The 20,327-nt window shown below is 34.1% G+C and overlaps 1 protein-coding gene and 1 long non-coding RNA gene across 10 annotated transcripts in view; one reads left to right on the top strand and one right to left on the bottom strand.

The window, feature by feature from the left end:
• Positions 1–20,327, top strand: part of LOC309638003 — a 789,902-nt gene that overhangs the window by 662,642 nt on the left and 106,933 nt on the right. The window lies entirely within an intron of this gene.
• The window catches only part of HIVEP1 (HIVEP zinc finger 1), a 144,137-nt gene that overhangs the window by 50,094 nt on the left and 73,716 nt on the right, over positions 1–20,327 (bottom strand). For 7 of the 9 annotated variants that reach the window (XM_082413244.1, XM_082413246.1, XM_082413245.1 and 4 more), the window contains one exon: positions 19,287–19,340. The exons of 1 other annotated variant lie outside the window; for it this stretch is intronic. In XM_082413244.1, the coding sequence (XP_082269370.1) occupies positions 19,287–19,340 (54 nt within the window). Of the gene's footprint in view, positions 1–18,737; positions 18,778–19,286; positions 19,341–20,327 lie in introns of those variants that run through there. One more of the 9 variants, XM_082413250.1, reaches the window with a different exon arrangement.

Raw genomic sequence — 20,327 nt, 5'->3', positions numbered from 1 at the left:
TAGCATGTAAGTCAAAAGCAGGGTAAATGGACACATCCATAAGAGAGGAAGGAACAAATGCTATGGTTGCAGAGCCCCGAAAGCTTGGAGCCAGTATCTGACACAACAGCAACCTCTCGAAGCATCACCGTGCTTCACTAAAGGCACATGGAGAAGAAGGTCAGAGTGGTTCTTGCAGCATTTAGTGAAGAATAAGTTTAGTTTTACTAACCAAAATAGATTCAAAGCTTTGACAATATTCCTAATGGGGGAAATACACTGCAAAACAATCACAACATAGCAGCAACTCTGAACAAGAACCACAGCCCTGAAAAGAAAAGCAGGAATGGGATAAAAGTGGAATTTGAGATCAACTCCTCCAAAGTAACAACAAGAATCATTTAGTCAAGGGTTTAAACAATGCAAGATACAACATTAAACTTTTATAGCATAACAAATAGGTAACAGAATACATTTTAAAGAACTGTTCATAAGAAATAGAAAAATAATTATGGGGTGAGGGAGGGAATCGGAATTCACCATTAACAGGCTATGATGTAGCAAAAGAAAATCAGGAAACAGGAAACAGAAAAAGAATATAGGTTTTAACAGAAAAGGAAAATGTAGTAGAATAAAGACATACTAAATTTTATACATTACAAAATCTTTGTTAAAATAAAAATTTCGTTAAGTTTCAAAAAAATTAAAACACTATGGGATTGGAGTATAGAGATGGCATATCTCTGTCACCTGGAGTTCCGTATTTTTAAATTCATCATGCACAGGTATTATTCACATACAAATTAATGTGTAATGAAATACTCAACCCCAAAGCAGGTAGTTAGCAAATTAAGAACCCAACAAATAACTGCTTATTTAGCAATAATTTAAAATATAGACCAAAATCTAGCAGATAGAGACAAAATAGGTACTCAAATATTTGTGTTATTAATCAAAGGCAAATAAATACTGCAGAACTTTTTTATATATAAAATAAAATTTCTTAAGCAGTCAGTATAATTTCAGAGAAATAATTTTGACTGTAGGAATAAAAAATAAAATAAAAACAAAAATAAAATCAGAGATAAATCAAATTGAAAAATTTTTAAATAGAATAAGTAACAACTATGTTTGAAAATTTTAATTAAATAAAAAAATCAGGGCTTCCCTGGTGGCACAGTGGTTAAGAATCGCCTGCCAATGTAGGGGGACACGGGTTGGAGCCCTGGTCCGGGAAGATCCAACATGCCGCGGAGCGACTAAGCCCGTGAGCCACAACTACTGAGCTTACGCTCTAGAGCCCATGAGCCACAACTACTGAGCCCACGTGCCACAACTACTGAAGGCTGCACACCTAGGGCCCGTGCTCCGCAACAAGAGAAGCCACCGCAATGAGAAGCCTGTGCACCGCAATGAAGAGTAGCCCCCGCTCACCACAACTCGAGAAAGCCCATGTGCAGAAACAAAGACCCAATGTGGTCAAAAATTAATAAAATAAAATAAATATATTTATTAAAAAAATCAATCTAATCAATAATAAATGTTCTCAGAAAGGAAAAAGGGGGACTTCCCTGGCGGTCCAGTGGTTAAGACTCTGTGCTTCCACTGCAGGGGGTGTGGGTTCGATCCCTGGTCGGGGAACTAAGATCCTGTATGCCATGCAGTGCGGCCATAAAAAAATAATAATAAAATAAATAAAATACATTTTTAAAAAAAGAAATGAAAAAGGGTAGGACATAACAATAGAAAAAAACTATTTAAAATTATAAGACAAGGTTATATTCCATCTTTAAATATTTGGATACTTGTATAACATATAGAATATAAGAAGTTATAAATACAATCAACCCAAGAAGGCACAAACTTGAACAAGCCTCTAATTAAGGAAGTAAATAACAATACATCTACTGAAGACATATACATGCTCTTCTTCCTTTGCAAACATTCAACTTTCAAGTAACTTACAGTAAACTTTCATATTAAACATAAGGAAAACCACCCAACACAATCAATTAAGTCCTGACACATCAAAACAGATTTAACATTACAGGCCAATCTCAGTGCATGGCACAGCCATTCCAAAGCCAGAAATTATCCTAGATCCATCCTTCTCTTGTACCCAGCGATCACTGCTGCTTGTTCTTTCACCAAACCATCATTACTCAAATATGTCCCCTGGTGGACTTTGGATAGAAGAAAGCCTGGGTTTAAGTCCTGGCTTAACCACTTACTAGCTATGTGACCTTAGGTAAGTTCTGTTACTGTGCTTCATTATTTGTAAAACGCACATAATGGCACCTCATGGGGTTGTGAGGATTTTTTGAGATAATACATGTAGAAAGCATGGTGTGGTGTCCAGAACTTCAATTTTAGCTCATTAATATTGCTATTGTTGATGACATTATTATTACCATTATTATTATATCATCATCATCATTGGTTGAATTGTGATACTAGAACAAAATACATAAACCAGTATTTTAGCATTCATTTTCTATAATACCAAACTGAATACTGAATAATACTGATTAACACTTGTATTTTAGCTTCAGTGAAACTAAATTTTAATACTCTTCTAATAAAAAAATCATAAACATATATTTTATTTGAAGTCTTAGTTTATAAAAGAGCTAACATTATTCTAATATATTCCATGTATTAGAATATAAAATAAGAATTATTATTTGAAATAAACTGAACACCATTAAAATAAAGAATATTAAATCAACATAGAAAAGCAAAATTATATCTCTTTCAGTACTATATCCTTAAGAAATGACAGGGTAACCAAACTGGGTCACAAGTTTATTTTTCTGCTAAAAGTTTCAGCAGCTAAGATGTTCTGACTCTATCTTACTCAAAAGAAAAGAGATGAGAGAGTTCCAAATATATTTCTCTGGACTGTAGAACCAAATAATCCCCTTCTTGCTACATTACTTAAGGAAATGCTTTAGAACTCTATGTTCTTTTGGAGAAATTGTAGTCTTTAAAAAAATTGTTAAAGCAAGCTGTATTTTTGTTTCAAAGAAAGTATTTCCAGTGGGCTTTATCTGTGTTAGCTTCCTCATGTGTAGACAGAGAATCTAGTGTAGAATCCCTTTTATCAATTTCATAGCAATGTTCAGTCTACTTGTTTTGAAAATCTTTGAATCATCTGCACATAAAAGTTTTACTCTGCTGACCACCATAGCATCGGAAGAACTTTTTCAGATAAGTACAATTTTTGTTATTGATTTCTAATTTCATTCCATTGTGGTCAGAGAACAAACTTTGTATTATGTCATTCCTCTTAAACTTACTGATAAAAAATTTTATGGCCTAGGTTATGGCCTATCCCAGAGAATGTGCCATGTACACTGGGGAAGAATGTGTACTCTGCTGATGTTGGATGGAATGCTCTATGGATGTCTGTTAGGTCTGCTGGCTTATTGTGTTGTTCAAGTCTTTTATTTCCTTGTTGACCTTCTGCCTAGCTGTTCCATCCATTATTGAAAGTAGAGTACTGAAGTCTCCAACTGTCCTATTGAATTGTCTATTTCTCCCTTCATTTCTGTCAGTTTTATCTCATATATTTTGGGGCTCTGTTATGTTTATAACTGTTGTATCTTCCTGAGGGATTGACTCTTTTATCATTACAAAATGCCCCTGTTTATCTCTAGTAACATTTTAAAATTTAAAGTCTCTTTTGTCTGATATTAGTATAGCTACTTCAGCTTTCTTAAGCTTACCATTTACATGATATATCTTTTTCCATCCTTTTACTTTCAATCTATTGGTCTTTTCCATCCTTTTACTTTCAATCTGTTGGTCTTTTTCAATCTATTGATAGTTGTGTCTTTGAATCTAAAGTTTGTCTCAGCATAGATAGTATATAGTTGGATCTTGTTTTCTTATCCAGTCTGACAATCTCTGCCTTTCGACTGGACTGTTTAATCCATTCACATGTAATGTTATTATTGACATAGCTGTATTTATCGCTGCCACTTTACTTTTTGTTTTTAATACATGTTGTGTCTCTTTTGTTCCTACATTTCTGCTTTACTGTTTTATGTTACATTAGGTGATATTTTCTAATATAACACTTTAATTTCTTCAATGATTTTTTTTTCCCTTTTTTTTTGAGTTATTTCCTTTGTAGTGCTTCAGGGCTTACCTTACATTTTAACTTATCTAATTTAATTCAAGTGAGACATGGAAACATTACAACTATATAGCTCCTGTCTCTTTCCCCCTATTTCTGTGGAATTATTGTTATACATATCATATCCATAAACATTACACTCCAACAATACTATGCTACAATTTTTACTTAACATAACTCTTGTCTTTTAAAGATACCACTAAGAGAAGGAGAGCAAGTGCATACTTATAGCATTTGTTATTTAAACCTTCTTATTTGCCATTCTGATAAGCACTTTCAACCTGACTTTTAAGGAGCACCTCAGAGAAAGTGGTAAGAACAACCTTGTACTTCAAAACAGGTCCTCTTTGGCTATGTTATAGCCAAGTTAGCAAAGAAGGTAATAGAAAATTGACAACAATCTAGATGAGGTGTTACAAAATAAGTATATTTTCTATTTTTATAACTTGTTCTAATGTCTTATAATATGGTTTGTATGAAAATAGTGAGTTGAAGAAACAGAAGATAAAAATCTGAATGTTGCTAACAAGATAGCTGACACTAATAAAAACCAAATATTCTGATATATTTCTGCAGGTTTAAAAAGATTACCTGGTAGAAAGCTGATTCAGACTTTGATTCAAACAATAAGTTTACAAAATAACAATCATACTTCCCTGACCAAAGAGTAATACAAATTCATATCCTTTTGCTTTGTTTTCATTGAGAAAGATTCCAGAAACCTTGGTGATTTTTCTAAGAAAGTTCCTCAATTCTTCAGAACATCACAACTTCCCACCAGGTTAACTAAAATGTTATATCAACATTATAAACTACACCAAGAGTAGTCTTAATCTTAGTGTTCAGAAAAATCTAAAGAAAGGATTCATTTGTACTAGAGGTCCACAGTCTCTACTAAAGATTAAAGAATGAAGCTTTTATTTTTGTTAGAGAGACATACAGAAATGATTTTTATATATCCCTGCAGATATATACAATTAAATTATATAGATTAAATTACAGAGATAATTTGATATAATCAACTTACTTCAGATATGCAGTCTGGATTACAGCAGGAGAAATAAAATATATCGATTTAAACACACTTCAAAAACAGAAGAAAGTAAGAGTATATATTGTTTAAAAGCCATGCCTGCTGTGTAACGGAATCCATCCTTACCACACCCCCATCCACCCACCCAGCCATCCATCTTCATTTATTAATAAATATTTGCCAAATGCCTACTGTATGCACTAGGAACCACAGAAGGTGCCAGTATATGATGTTGGGCAAACTGAACTGGGGCATTCATGAGGACACCTGTGTGGCAGCGGTGAGGGGAAGAGCTTAAGGGATGAGATCTCATAGGCTGTGTTAGGGAGCTTTGTCTTCACACTGAAGAGACACAGGAGGTTTGTTAACAGTTACTAAGTGGCTAACTTCATGCTAGGTGGTGGGCTTCAAGAAATAAACACGCATAGCAACATCCCCATTCTTGGTTTCCTTGCAGAGCTGTACTTCCAGTACAATCTGTCAAATCCTCTCCTCACTAGCTAAACATCCAACTATGCACACGTTACTATATACATTTGCTCTCATCTAAATTTTCTTCAGTCCTCTTCCTGCCTTTTCTCACTCATCAAGAGAGTCTCATCTTCTTCTTCCAAATCTCTTCTTGAATGAAATAGCTACTATTGTAGCTTGGTGGTTAGTGCAAAATTCTAAATTATCATCCTTAAAATTTGATATTCTTCTTATATATAGCATAGCCCAACAAAACACACTCTGAATACTGAAACAGTAGCAAAAGAATGCCCTATTTGGGTGAAATGGTACATTGTTGTTTCCATATCTGTTTGCTTTCAATTTTTTTAAGATTTAATTTCTAGAATTTCACACAATCGTTTACCTATCCTCAACTGATTCTGCCTCCCCCTTGCTTTTATTTTCTATTCTTTCTTCCCCAGAATTATATCCCTGACTTCCATGCAACATGTGTACTGCCTTCTCTGATCTGAGTAAACATGAGAAAAAAGAACAAGTCTCCATGTAGGCAACAAACATCTGAGCCCGCCTCTCTTTTTTTTTCTTTCTTTTGCCCCATACATATGTTACAGAAGCAAAGCTGGAGAAAAGCTTAAATAAATCAACAGTAGTACACATTATCCTTTTAAGTCACCCTGCAACCCGATTCATATAAAAAATAATACAGAGGCATATGCATGAGGTCAATTATCTAAGAAAGTGAAGATGGTAAATTAAACATAATCTGGGTTTTTTTCCTTATCATTCTTCCATGAATCCCCAAGTGAACCAACAGAATGAGACCCATTTCGTTGTTTTCCACAGTCCTGAGAGATGCTGTCCCCAAAGCAGCTCAAATCCATACATCATAATCTGAACTATTTCATATCTCTCTTCTGAAAAAATGAAGCGGTGGACATAAACACACACTTTATAGAATCTTAAACAAATGTGTTTTGAACATTTTAATCTCCCTGAAACCCTGGTGCACCTTCCAATCAATTATAAAAGCACTGTGTCCTGACTTAACTGGCAGTGACTTTTTCCATTCCTAAATGGTGCATGAAATCACTTTGCATCTTATAATCAATAGCATTTTGAAGTCAACAGAATAGGCTATAAAACTGTAAAAGAATGCAAGCCTTTCAATGAATTCTATAAAAGTTAAATCTTGCTAACTATTTTAGCCTCTAATTTAATAAATGATTACTCTATAGAGTGTAATCAGTAACACTGTTAGGAAATATACTGAGGGTTTTTGCCTCTCATAATTTGTAGGAAGCAAAGTTTTACTTTTTGCATTTAAACACCATGAACAGAATACTTAAAGACATTTATTTTACATAAATGTACTAAAAGGTGCTTTATCATTATGCAAACCATTTTCTATAAAGCTGGCACCAGTCTAGTTGCAAAGCAATGATCTCTTGGGATTTAGTATTTTTAAATCTCAAAATATTGACAGGATTGACATATGATAACTTTAACTCATATACATGGCACAAATAATTAAAATAATACTAATTTTCCTGTTACGTGAGCCATTGGCATTGACTATTACACTAAAAACGAACACTTCAGGAGACCTGAATATTTAAATTTGAAATTCCAAGTAATATAGTATGAAAAGAAAAAAGAGATGACTTTCTTTTCTAAAAAACAGAAAATCTGTTCCTGTTTTCCCAAGGGAAATTTGTTAGGCACTGCTGCCAGACTACAGAAAACCTCATGAATTTTGATTCTACCAATTCAAATTTTATGATAATTTGGGCAAGAACAGAGTTAAACAGGTTCCGTTAAGGTACAGACTTTTTCTTTCCTATCTATTTCCTAGGGCTAAAAAGAATGGATGATGCATAATAAAATATTACTGAATAAAAGAATGAACTAATAACAACTTTACAAGGAAAACATGATAAAAATTTTTTGAGCATTTAATATTAAAAAGTAGAATTTATAAATATATTTACTTAAAATAAACAGCCATTGAGCTCTACCAACCACCAGTCCCTCCCATCAGGAAGCTTGCACAAGCCTCTTAGATAGCCTCATCCACCAGAGAGCAGCCAGCAGAAGCAAGAAGAACTACAATTCAGTAGACTGTGGAACGAAAACCACATTCACAGAAAGATACACAAAATGAAAAGGCAGAGGACTATGTACCAGATGAAGGAACAAGATAAAAACCCAGAAAAACAACTAAGTTTAGTGGAGATAGGCAACCTTCCAGAAAAAGAATTCAGAATAACGATAGTGAAGATGATCCAGGACCTTGGAAAAAGAATCCAGGCAAAGATCGAGAAGATGCAAGAAGTGTTTAACAAAGACCTAGAAGAATTAAAGAACAAAGACCTAGAAGAATTAAAGAACAAACAAACAGAGATGAACAATACAATAACTGAAATGAAAACTACACTAGAAGGAATCAATAGCAGAATAACTGACACAGAAGAACGGATAAGTGACCTGGAAGACAGAATGGTGAAATTACTGTGGCAGAACAGAATAAAGAAAAAAGAATGAAAAGAAATGAAGACAGCCTAAGAGAACTATAGGACAACATTAAACACAACAACATTCGCATTATAGGAGTCCCAGAAGGAGAAGAGAGAGAGAAAGGACCTAAGAAAATATTTGAAGAGATTATAGTCAAAAACTTCCCTAACATGGGAAAGGAAATAGCCACCCAAGTCCAGGAAGCGCAGAGAGTCCCAGGCAGGATACACCCAAGGAGAAACACGCCGAGACACATAATAATCAAATTGACAAAAATTAAAGAGAAAGAAAAAATATTAAAAGCAACAAGGGAAAAACGACAAATAACATACAAAGGAACTCTGATAAGGTTAACAGCTGATTTCTCAGCAGAAACTCTACAAGCCAGAAGGGAGTGGCATGATATACTTAAAGTGATGAAAGGGAAGAACCTACAACCAAGATTACTCTACCCGCAAAGGATCTCATTCAGATTTGATGGAGAAATCAAAAGCTTTACAGACAAGCAAAAGCTAAGAGAATTCAGCACCACCAAACCAGCTCTACAACAAATGCTAAAGGAACTTCTCTAAGTGGGAAATACAAGAGAAGAAAGGGACCTACAAAAAAAAACCCCAAAACAATTAAGAAGATGGTCACAAGAACATACATATCGATAATTACCTTAAATGTGAATGGATTAATTGTTCCAACAAAAAGACACAGGCTCGCGGAATGGATACAAAAACAAGACCCATATATATGCTGTCTACAAGAGACCCACTTCAGACTTAGGGACACATACAGACTGAAAGTGAGGGGATGGAAAAAGATATTCTATGCAAATGGAAATCAAAAGAAAGCTGGAGTAGCAATACTCATATCAGATAAAATAGACTTTAAAATAAAGAATGTTACAAGAGACAAGGAAGGACACTACATAATGATCAAGGGATCAATCCAAGAAGAAGATATAACAATTATAAATCTATATGCATAGACTGTATCCAACATAGGAACACCTCAATACATAAGGCAACTGCTAACAGCTATAAAAGAGGAAATCAACAGTAACACAGTAAGGGTGGGGACTTTAACACCTCACTTACACCAATGGACAGATCATCCAGACAGAAACTTAATAAGGAAGAACAAGCTTTAAATGACACAATAGACCAGATAGATTTAATTGATATTTTTAGGACATTCCATCCGAGAATGGCAGATTACACTTTCTTCTCAAGTGTACACGGAATATTCTCCAGGATAAATTACACCTTGGGTCACAAATCTGCCTCAGTAAATTTAAGAAAACTGAAATCATATCAAGCATCTTTTCCAACCACAACGTTATGAGATTAGAAATAAATTACAGGGAAAAAAACGTAAAAAACAAACACATGGAGGTTAAACAATACATTACTAAGTAACCAAGAGATAACTGAAGAAATCAAAGAGGAAACCAAAAAACACCTAGAGACAAATGACAATGAAAACACGACGATCCAAAACCTATGGGATGCAGCAAAAGCAGTTCTAAGAGGGAAGTTTATAGCAATACAATCCTACCTCAAGAAACAAGAAAAATCTCAAATAAACAATCTAACCTTACACCTAAAGGAACTAGAGGAAGAAGAACAAAGAAAACCCAAAGTTTGTAGAAGGAAAGAAATCATAAAGATCAAAGCAGACATGAATGAAATAGAAACAAAGAAAACAATAGGAAAGATCAATAAAACTAAAAGCTGGTTCTTTGAGAAGATAAACAAAATTGATAAACCTTTAGCCAGACTCATCAAGAAGAACAGGGAGAGGACTCAAGTCAATAAAATCAGAAATGAAAAGGAAGTGACACGGACACCGCAGAAATACAAAGCATCCTAAGAGACTACTACAAGCAACTCTATGCCAATAAAATGGACAACCTGGAAGAAATGGACATATCCTTAGAAAGGTATACTCTTCCAAGACTGAACCAGGAAGAAATAGAAAATATGAATGGGCCAATCACAAGTAATGAAATTGAAACTGTGATTAAAAATCTCCCAACAAACAAAAGTCCAGGACCAGATGGCTTCACAGGTGAATTCTACCAAACATTTAGAAAAGAGCTAACACCCATCCTTCTCAAACTCTGCCAAAAAACTGCAGAGGAAACAACACTCCCAAACTCATTCTACGAGGCCACCATCACCCTGATACCAAAACCAGACAAAGATACTACAAAAAAAGAAAATAACAGACCAATATAACTGATGAATATAGATGCAAAAATCCTCAACAAAATACTAGCAAACAGAATCCAACAACATATCAAAAGGATCATACACCATGATCAAGTGGGATTTATCCCAGTGATGCAAGGATTCTTCAATATATGCAAATCAATCAATGTGATACGCCATATTAACAAATTGAAGAATAAAAACCATATGATCATCTCAATAGATGCAGAAAAAGCTTTTGACAAAATTCAACACCCATTTATGATAAAAGCTCTCCAGAAAGTGAGCACAGAGGGAACCTGCCTCAACATAATAAAGGCCATATACAACAAACCCACAGGAAACATCAGGCTCAATGGTGAAAAACTGAAAGCATTTCCTCTAAGATCAGGAACAAGACAAGGATGTCCACTCTCGCCACTATTATTCAACATAGTTTTGGAAGTTTTAGCCATGGCAATCAGAGAAGAAAATGAAATAAAAGGAATACAAATTGGAAAAGAAGAAGTAAAACTGTCACTGTTGGCAGATGACATGATACTATACATAGATAATCCTACAGTTGCCACCAGAAAACTACTATAGCTAATCAGTGAATTTAGTAAAGTTGCAGAATACAAAATTAATACACAGAAATCTCTTGCATTCCTATACACTGACAATGAAAGATCAGAAAGAGAAATTAAGGAAACAATCCCATTCACCATTGCAACAAAAAGAATAAAATACCTAGGAATAAGCCTACCTAAGGATGTAGAAGACCTGTACTCAGAAAACTATAAGACACTGATGAAAGAAATCAGAGATGACACAAACAGATGGAGAGATATACCACGTTCTTGGTTTGGAAGAATCAATATTGTGAAAATGACTATACTACCCAAAGCAATCTACAGATTCAATGCAATCCCTATCAAATTACCAATGGCATTTTTTTACAGAACAAGAACAAAAAGTCTTAAAATTTGTCTGGAGACACAAAAGACCCCAAATAGCCAAAGCAGTCTTGAGGGAAAAAAACGGAGGTAGAGGAATCAGACTCCCTAACTTCAGACTATACTACAAAGCTACAGTAATCAAGACAGTACGGTCCGGGCACAAAAACAGAAATATAGATCAATGGAACAGGATAGAAAGCCCAGAGATAAACCCATGCACCTATGGTCAACTAATCTATGACAAAGGAGGCAAGGATATACAATGGAGAAAAGACAGTCTCTTCAATAAGCGGTGCTGGGAAAACTGGACAGCTGCATGTAAAAGAATGAAATTAGAACACTCCCTAACACCAGGCACAAAAATAAACTCAAAATGGATTAAAAACCTAAATGTAAGACCGGACACTATAAAACTCTTAGAGGAAAACATAGGAAGAACACTCTTTGACATAAATCACAGCAAGATCTTTTTTGACCCACCTCCTAGAGTAAGGGAAATAAAAACAAAAATAAACAAATGGGACCTAAGGAAACTTAAAAGCTTTTGCACAGCAAAGGAAAGTACAAACAAGACAAAAAGACAACCCTCAGAATGGGAAAAAATATTTGCAAACGAATCAATGGACAAAGGATTAATCTCCAAAATATATAAATAGCTCATGCAGCTCAATATTAAAAAAAAAACAACCTAATCCAAAAATGGGCAGAAGACCTAAATAGACATTTTTCCAAAGAAGACATACAGATATCCGAGAGGCACATGAAAAGCTGCTCAACATCACTAATTATTAAAGAAATGCAATCAAAACTACAATGAGATATCACCTTACATGGGTCAGAATGGCCATCATCAGAAAATCTACAAACAACAAATGCTGGAGAGGGTGTGGAGAAAAGGGAACCCTCCTGCACTGTTGGTGGGAATGTAAACTGATACAGCCACCATGCAGAACTGTATGGAGGTTCCTTAAAAAACTAAAAATAGAATTACATATAACCCAGCAATCCACTACAGGGCATATACCCAGAGAAAACCATAATTCAAAAAGACACCTGCATCCCCAATGTTCATTGCAGCACTATTTACAATAGGCAGGTCATGGAAGCAACCTAAATGCCCATCGACAGACGAATGGATAAAGAAGTTGTGGTACATATATACAATGGAATATTACTCAGCCATAAAAAGGAACAAAACTGGGTCATTTGTAGAGACGTGGATGGACCTAGAGACTGTCACACAGAGTGAAGCAAGTCAGAAAGAGAAAAACAAATATCGTATATTAATGCATATATGTGGAATCTAGACAAATGGTACAGATGAACTGGTTTGCAAGGCAGAAATAAAGACACAGATGTAGAGAACAAACGTATAGATGCCAATGGGGGAAAGTGGCGGGGTGGGGGAGCGGTGAGTTGAATTGGTAGATTGGGATTGACATGTATATACTAATATGTATAAAATAATTAATAAGAACCTGCTGTATTAAAAAAAAAAAAAAAAAAGAATGGGTAAGAGGACACAAACCCGAAAGGAAACCACACACACACACACACACACACACACTTTCTCTCTCTCTCCCTTACTCTCTCTCTCTCTCTCTCTCTTTCTCTCTCTCTCTCTTTCTCTCTCTCTCTCTCTCTCTCTCTTTCTCTCTCTCTCTCTCTCTTTTTCCCACTAACCAGAATTCATCTCACAATTGAAGATAAGAAATATTGGGGATTAACCATACTTTTGGTTAGGTTATAAAAATAAAATAAAAAATAAACAGCCATTAATGCTCATTTAATTACATTATTTCCTGGTAATTAATTTATAAAGTAGCTAGCATTATTATAATACTGAAATAATTAAACTGCGTTCTTTTGAAAAATTCAGTAGTTCAGACATCTCACTAATATATTACACTAGCCCTTCCATTGGCTCTATCCACGTGAGCTTTCATTTTATAAATTGCTAATGCCTTTCCAAATTTATAACGTTTTAAGTAACCCAACCAAGTTTTGTTTTATTGCACATACTTTCTCCCAGGCTGTTTTAAAACATTTTAATCTTATCTTATATTTAATCTTATCTTAACATTATTCATTTTAATTTAATAAAAATCAGTCCAACTTTTCCAGTATGCCACCTAAAGTTTAGTCTCACTTAGGAAGGACTTCATCATCCCTAATTATAGGAATATGCTCTTGTATTTTCTTAAGTATACTTAGCAGAATTCCTAAGGAAGAGAATGTCACTGGCATTAAAGCATAACCTTATTAACATAAAATACTATTCCAAATGAACCTTCATTTCTTTTTTTTTAATATCACATGTGCTATTTAAAAAAGAAAAAAAAAGGGAGTATTTTTCACTCCTTGCAAACTTATTCATATTATAAGGAGCTTAAAAAAATTTAAGAAAGTAGGTGAGCAAACTCTGGCTTTCATATTTACCCACTAATTAGAGTTCACAATCTAGTTTTTTGCTCATTAGTCTGTCACACTCACTTCTGAATTACTCAATCTAGTTTTACATAGGAACCTAACTTCCCTCACGCTTCCCCAGATAACAAGAGGGTAATTCCAGGCCATTCATTATGCCTATGTTAACAAAAATCCTACTTGTCAAGTGACTCCTTGGAGCAAGTCTGAATATCACAGAGTTATTTCAGCAGGACAGATTCCTTAATGTATTTCTTAAGCCATAAACTGCTTATATCCTTAGGACCCATTACTCTCATATACATGGTAAAATAGATGATTAACTGAAATTATTTTTTAAATAAAAATTTTCTGGTGGCTAGAGTATATAATTTCAGAGTGATGGCTGCTAAAAGGAAACTGTAGGTATTATGGTGGTGATTTCAGGATTTTGTTGTTTGAGACAGAATAATATGAAAAATCCCAATGCAAGCTGACCTAAAATCTCCACCTTTTTCTATACCCATTGCTTGACTCCTATTTTTTCCTGAATCATTACAATATTCTTTTAAAAGGTGATCTCTTTACTCAAAGGCTTAATTTAGAACAGGACTAACTGTACTACAGATGCAACTATCACTGGAATACAGCTCTCCTCCAGTTACGATGCAGAATAATATTAGAACAACACAGACGTGAAAAGTCCTCATGCCACTTTCTGGATGCAGTCCCTGGGATAAGGTTATTTAACAGTTTTCAACTTCAGCTTTTCCATCTTTGTAAAATGGTGAATTTATCTGTAAAATGCTGAATTCTAAATTTCTAACATAAATTCTAGGAGCATTTTTATAGAACATTCCCTGAAACTTTTGACTATACTGTATTCAGAAACAGAGAGCAAATTATTTTAGAAATACAAACTGGTTTTAAAATTAACATAACAATGCAATTAAGTCAGAAATCACTAACAAAAAAATAAATAAAATCCCCAACCATCCCCAAGGGAAAAAAATTCTATCAAGAGAGTGAAAGAAGAAACCAGCACAGAAATTAATGAAAGTAGCAAACATGAAGTCATGTTTAATATAGCTAAAGCAAGGTCTACAAGGAAATCAATAGCTTTAAATGATTCTAACAGGAAAGAATAGACTTAAAAATGAATAAGCCCAGTTTCCAACTTAAGAAATTTCATAACAGAACAAGCTCAAAAAAGAGGAAGAGATAATAAAGAGCAAAATGTAATGAAATGGGAAAGTATGATACAAGAGAATATCAAGAAACTCAGAAGTTGGTACAATAAAAGGGGAGTGAAACAGACAAACCTCTGGCAAGACTAATCAAGACAGAGAGAAAAGGCACAAATGCACAATATTAACAGTGAGAAAATGGAGACACAACTACAGATCCAGCAGCAATGAGAGACAGTAAGAGAATACCATGAATGACTTTTTGCCAATAAATGTGAATAGTTAATAAAATGGATAAATTATAAGAAAAATATCTGATTGAAGAGAAAAAAGAAAACTCGAATAATCTCATATTATTAAATACATTGACTTGGTCAATTAATCTATGACAAAGGAGTCAAGAACATACACTGGAGAAAAGACAGTCTCTGCAATAAGTGGTGCTGAGAAAACTGGACAGCTACATGTAAAAGAGTGAAATTAGAACATTCTCTAATACCATATACAAAAATAAACTCTGAATGGATTAAAGACTTAAATGTAAGACTGGATACTACAAAACTCCTAGAGGAAAACATAGGCAAAACACTTTTTTTCATAAATCACAGCAGTATTTTTTTTGGATCCATCTCCTAAAGTAAAGGAAATAAAAGTAAAAATAAGCAAATGGGACCTAATTAAACTTAACAGCTTTTGCACAGCAAAGGAAACCATCAACAAAATGAAAAGACAACCAACTGAATAGGAGAAAATATTTGCAAATGATGTGACCTATAAGGGATTAATATCCAGCATACATAAACAGCTCATACAACTCAACATCAAAAAAAAAAAAAAAAAAAAAACCTGATTAAAAAATGGGGCAGAAGAACCAAATAGACATTTTCCCAAAGAGGAAATGCAGATGGCCAACAGGCACGTGAAAAGATGCTCAACATGACTAATCATCAGGGAAATGCAACTCAAAACCACAATGAGGTATCACTTCACACCCATCAGAATGGTTATCATCGAAAAGAACACCAATAACAAATATTGGTGAAGATGTGGAAAAAAGGGAACCCTTGTACACTGTTGGTGGGAATGTAAATTGGTGCAGCCACTGTGGAAAACAATACAGAGGTTTCTCAAAAAACTGAAAATAGAACTACCATATGACCCAGCAATTCCACTCCTGGGTATACATCCAAAACACCAAAAACACTAATTTGAAAAGATACATGTACCCCAATGTTCACAGCATCATTATTTACAATTACCAAGGTATGGAAGCAACCTAAGTGCCCATCAACAGGTGAATGGATACAGAAGATGTGGAATATGTATACACAGAATGGAATACCACTAAGCCGTAAAAAAGAATGAAATTTTTCCAACTGCAAATAATATAATTTTATTTTTCAAGCTCAAGCTCAGACAAAACTAAAAAGGATATTGTTTGAGAATACACAATCATTTTTAAGAAGCACTAAAATGATGATGTAAACTTAAGAACAGTTAAATATCTCTACCAAGCAGATAGTGGGATGAAATGGAGACTAGCATGTAGGTTGATACAACAGTACATATTAGCAATGTGCCAGTTCTTAAACTGGGTATTGGAATCAAAGATTACCATGTTATTCTTATGATTTATAATAATGCATATTACATATACTAAGTATTATGTAATAAATGTACATGATAATATATATTACACATTATATATATAATAATATATGGTACATGTGATAATATATGATATTACATATTACATATGTAATAATATATATTACATATACTTACATATATTATTTTATGTGTCAAATATTGTGTGATAAAAATTTAAAACAAAGTATTAAAATTAAAGTTTATTCATGAGACAGCATATAAAAGCTTTCCTAACTGATCTATTTATTTCTTCCCAGTTTATTTCATACATATTCATCACTACATCTGTGACATTCACTATTTATTTTATTTAAATCTCGTGCAATAATTTTAGAAATAGTGTCAAGCACAGTGGATGTTAAGACCAAGTAAATAGTGCTGTAAGGAAGAAAATACAGACATTATAGAGAATTGTATGAATGTTGCACGCTATATTTATCCCCAGATTGGTTAAAATCAAAATAAATCACATTCTAGTCATCTGACTTTCATTCATAAGCAGAGAGAAAGAATAAAAAAAATATATTACCATAATTTAGTGCACTTCTTTATTCTATTGGTGTATAATGAGCCAAGTCAGTTTCTTTGCCACTGTATTATACTAAACAGATGAATCCTTCCTTAAAATGTGAGAAAACAGGAAAGATATCTTTTTTAATCTACCAATAAGCAAGGTTTGTTTTCCTTAAGAGCCTACCGGTATGCTAAATGCTTCTGAAGATAAATTAGTTACTTGTCCTAATGGTTAAAAAAAGAAGAGGGGGAGAAAGAACATTGAATAGGTTAAGGACCACAGCATCTTCAATGGAGATGAAGCCTTAGAAACATGAGCAATGTAGAAAAAAAGGCAGATGTAGAAAAAGTTAAAATTTCAGGGGAAATAACCAAAAGCATGTTGGAAAAAATAGTGGAAATGTGGTCTATTCTAGATGACTTATCTTAATCAATAAAAACAATAAATAACTCTAAATTTTTAAAGTATATTCTTCAAAAGGAGAAATGAATTTCCTTTCATCACACAGACAGCTCAGCAAGCAAAGATCTGAGAAATCTCAAGACGTTTATTACTCAAAAATTTTATCTCACGTTGTTAAAGACGAACTGATGTTACTCCTCAATTATATTTTGGAGGAAAACTATTTTATTTTTAATTTGCCCAGAATGCGTATGTAAAAATGAAAGCTGAGTAGAAATTCTAGGCAGTGAATTGCACAGAACAATGCTCACTTGGTATTCATCCTAGGTCTTAAATAAGTGTAGCCTGCCAAATGCAGCCCACTGGACTATTTTCAACCTCATTATCCAATTTCTTTTTCTAGAATCTCTGTTCCATTTCCTCCTTCCTATCAGACATTTAGTTCATGGTTTTTAAAGCTCTTTGCCACAGGGGTAGGAAAGAGGGAAAAGGAAGACAAGAACACATTTATTTTCCTAACTGAAGCAGCTCTAAACCATCAGTAGATGCGGAAAAGATTGACCGTGACAAAGAACTTTAAATTGTTAGGTTCTTATAGCCTGAGTGTCTCAAATGCTTCATGATTTCAGCAATGTGGGAAGGGATATTTAGTCAACCTTTCAAAGGAACGGTGTGGCTGTGGTGACTTCTCTGCTCTTCTTAGACTTGTGTTTCTGCAAGAGTGTCATTAAAGGGTCATATTTGATATGGGCCTCCCAGAGATCCCATGGTGGGTGAGGGGAGAGAAAAAAGAAGAAAGACACTTTAAGGTGTCCGCGCATCACAGCGTCACTACTCAGACCAACCCCAAACAACCCTGGAGACTTCACAGGCTGGTGCAAGGGATAGAGAAGCTGGACAACCGGAAATTATTTCCACTAATGATACCTAGTTAGGAACCTAACTAGATTTTAAAAAAAGACTTTCCATTGGAATCCTACGTAGCTAAATTACTCTGCCAAAATATCCCACTGTAATTAGAAGATACAACAAGGATAAAGCAATAATAAATCATGAAATCTAAATGCCATAAAGAGAACCGTAGATCCTTCTATTCAATTTTACGCATTAACAGAGTGTTGGAACTCTACCCACCTTCCTCCCCTCCCACAGGCTGTTGTACATCGAAAGCATTTTTTCATATTACCTGGGAAAATAATCAGTATGCTTTCTGTGATGAAAACCGATTTTTGCTTTTAAGCTTTTTATTCTTTACACAAAATTTACCCATTATAACAAGTGAAAGAACAAAATCCAGATAAATAAAAGTTAATCACCTTCCTCTGCTCCTTTTCTCACCATTGCAACAAATCACCACAGTCAACTGAAATAATTAACATTTTTTAAAAGCTGCATAACATCCCAAAATATGAAGGTACTACAATTGATGCAATTATTCCCGCAATGACTAACATTTGGGTTATTTTAGTTGTCTTAGGTTTTTGTCATTTCAGAAAGAATACTGCACCACGTGAACACACATATGCACACACATATGTGAACACAGTACCATCAGTACCCATTATACTGGTAACTTGACTGCTATGGGACAGTCTCCCAAACAGGACTTTCAGAAAAGCTGCAACAATCTTTCATATTCCCACCAGCAAAATAGTAATATGTGGGAAACATTTACAGAATATGCTATGCAGTTAAAACATTTCATAAAGCAAAGTCCATAGACTTTTTGGTATCAATCAGTTTAAGGTGATTTTTAACTTTGGGATATGCTTACACTGATTCATTTAGAGAGGTTGCAATAATAAGATATTTATACAGGAATCTCTGCAAGAATAAAGCCTATACTGGGGTTGATTTTAATTTACCTTTTTTTGACACTTCTGCCCCATTGAGTTCTTTTTGTGCTTCTTCAATTTTGTCTAAGAAAAACAGCAACAAAAAATTATAAGTCAATTCATCATACACAAATAAGAATACAGTAAAACAAATACACTACTTATAAACAGTACCTGATGCATAGCAATAAATATTTGTTGAATGAATTATTTGAAACAAATATGTGTAAACTGTTAAAGTAATAATCAAGTCCTTTTAAAAATTATACTTATAATTTTAATCATGTCTTAGTCACAAGGACTACTTCCAATTGTTTCCACAATGCAAGTAATTAGTGCATTTTAAATACTGAACCATAGTTTAAAAATGTTTAGCTGGTTAATTAAAGTATGTAAACATAATTCTTTCTTTATGAAGACACACAGATTTTATTAGAGAGATAGAGCAAATGCCTACTGTCTAAGCAAAGTTCATAGATGGCCTCAGACCTAAGCCAAACATGGAAGAAATAAAAGAAAGGATGGAAAAATGAAGGAAATGATGGGCTGAAGAGCAGCAACACAATACCCATCACTTTTGCTAACCCCTGATTACAGAGCAGTTATCCATGAAGTGTGAGTGTAGAACACTGCATTAAAGATACCAGATAAAACTAATGACTACAGAAGTGCTATATATGCAAGCAGTTTTGAAAGAAGCAATAACTAACGAACAGTTGGGATGGCTGCCTCAGGAGCGGATGGGAGAGGGAGGCACGTGGGCCCAGAGCCTGTAGGTCTCCCATGTGAGCTTTGAGCACAATTCAATTTTGTAAGTAAGCACATTTTCTACTTTGGTAACAATTAATTTAAATTTTATAAGGATATATATATTTGATGATTATGACAGCAACCAATTCCAAATTTAATACAGTGGTCTAAGTGCTAATTATAATGGTAAAAGTAACAAAATTCCTAGGGTACTATTTTGTACTGAAATGAATACAGTAACCATACTTATGCAACCTTTTAGATAGTCCCTTGGCGTATAGTTTAAATGCTTTCAAAACATTGGTATGTCAGCCATTCATG

The sequence above is a fragment of the Balaenoptera physalus genome (assembly GCF_965194825.1).
Source record: "Balaenoptera physalus genome assembly, chromosome: 11".
NCBI classification, from domain to species: domain Eukaryota; kingdom Metazoa; phylum Chordata; class Mammalia; order Artiodactyla; family Balaenopteridae; genus Balaenoptera; species Balaenoptera physalus.
Note: the sequence above shows the minus strand (reverse complement) of the source record. Positions and strands in the feature narration are given on the sequence as shown.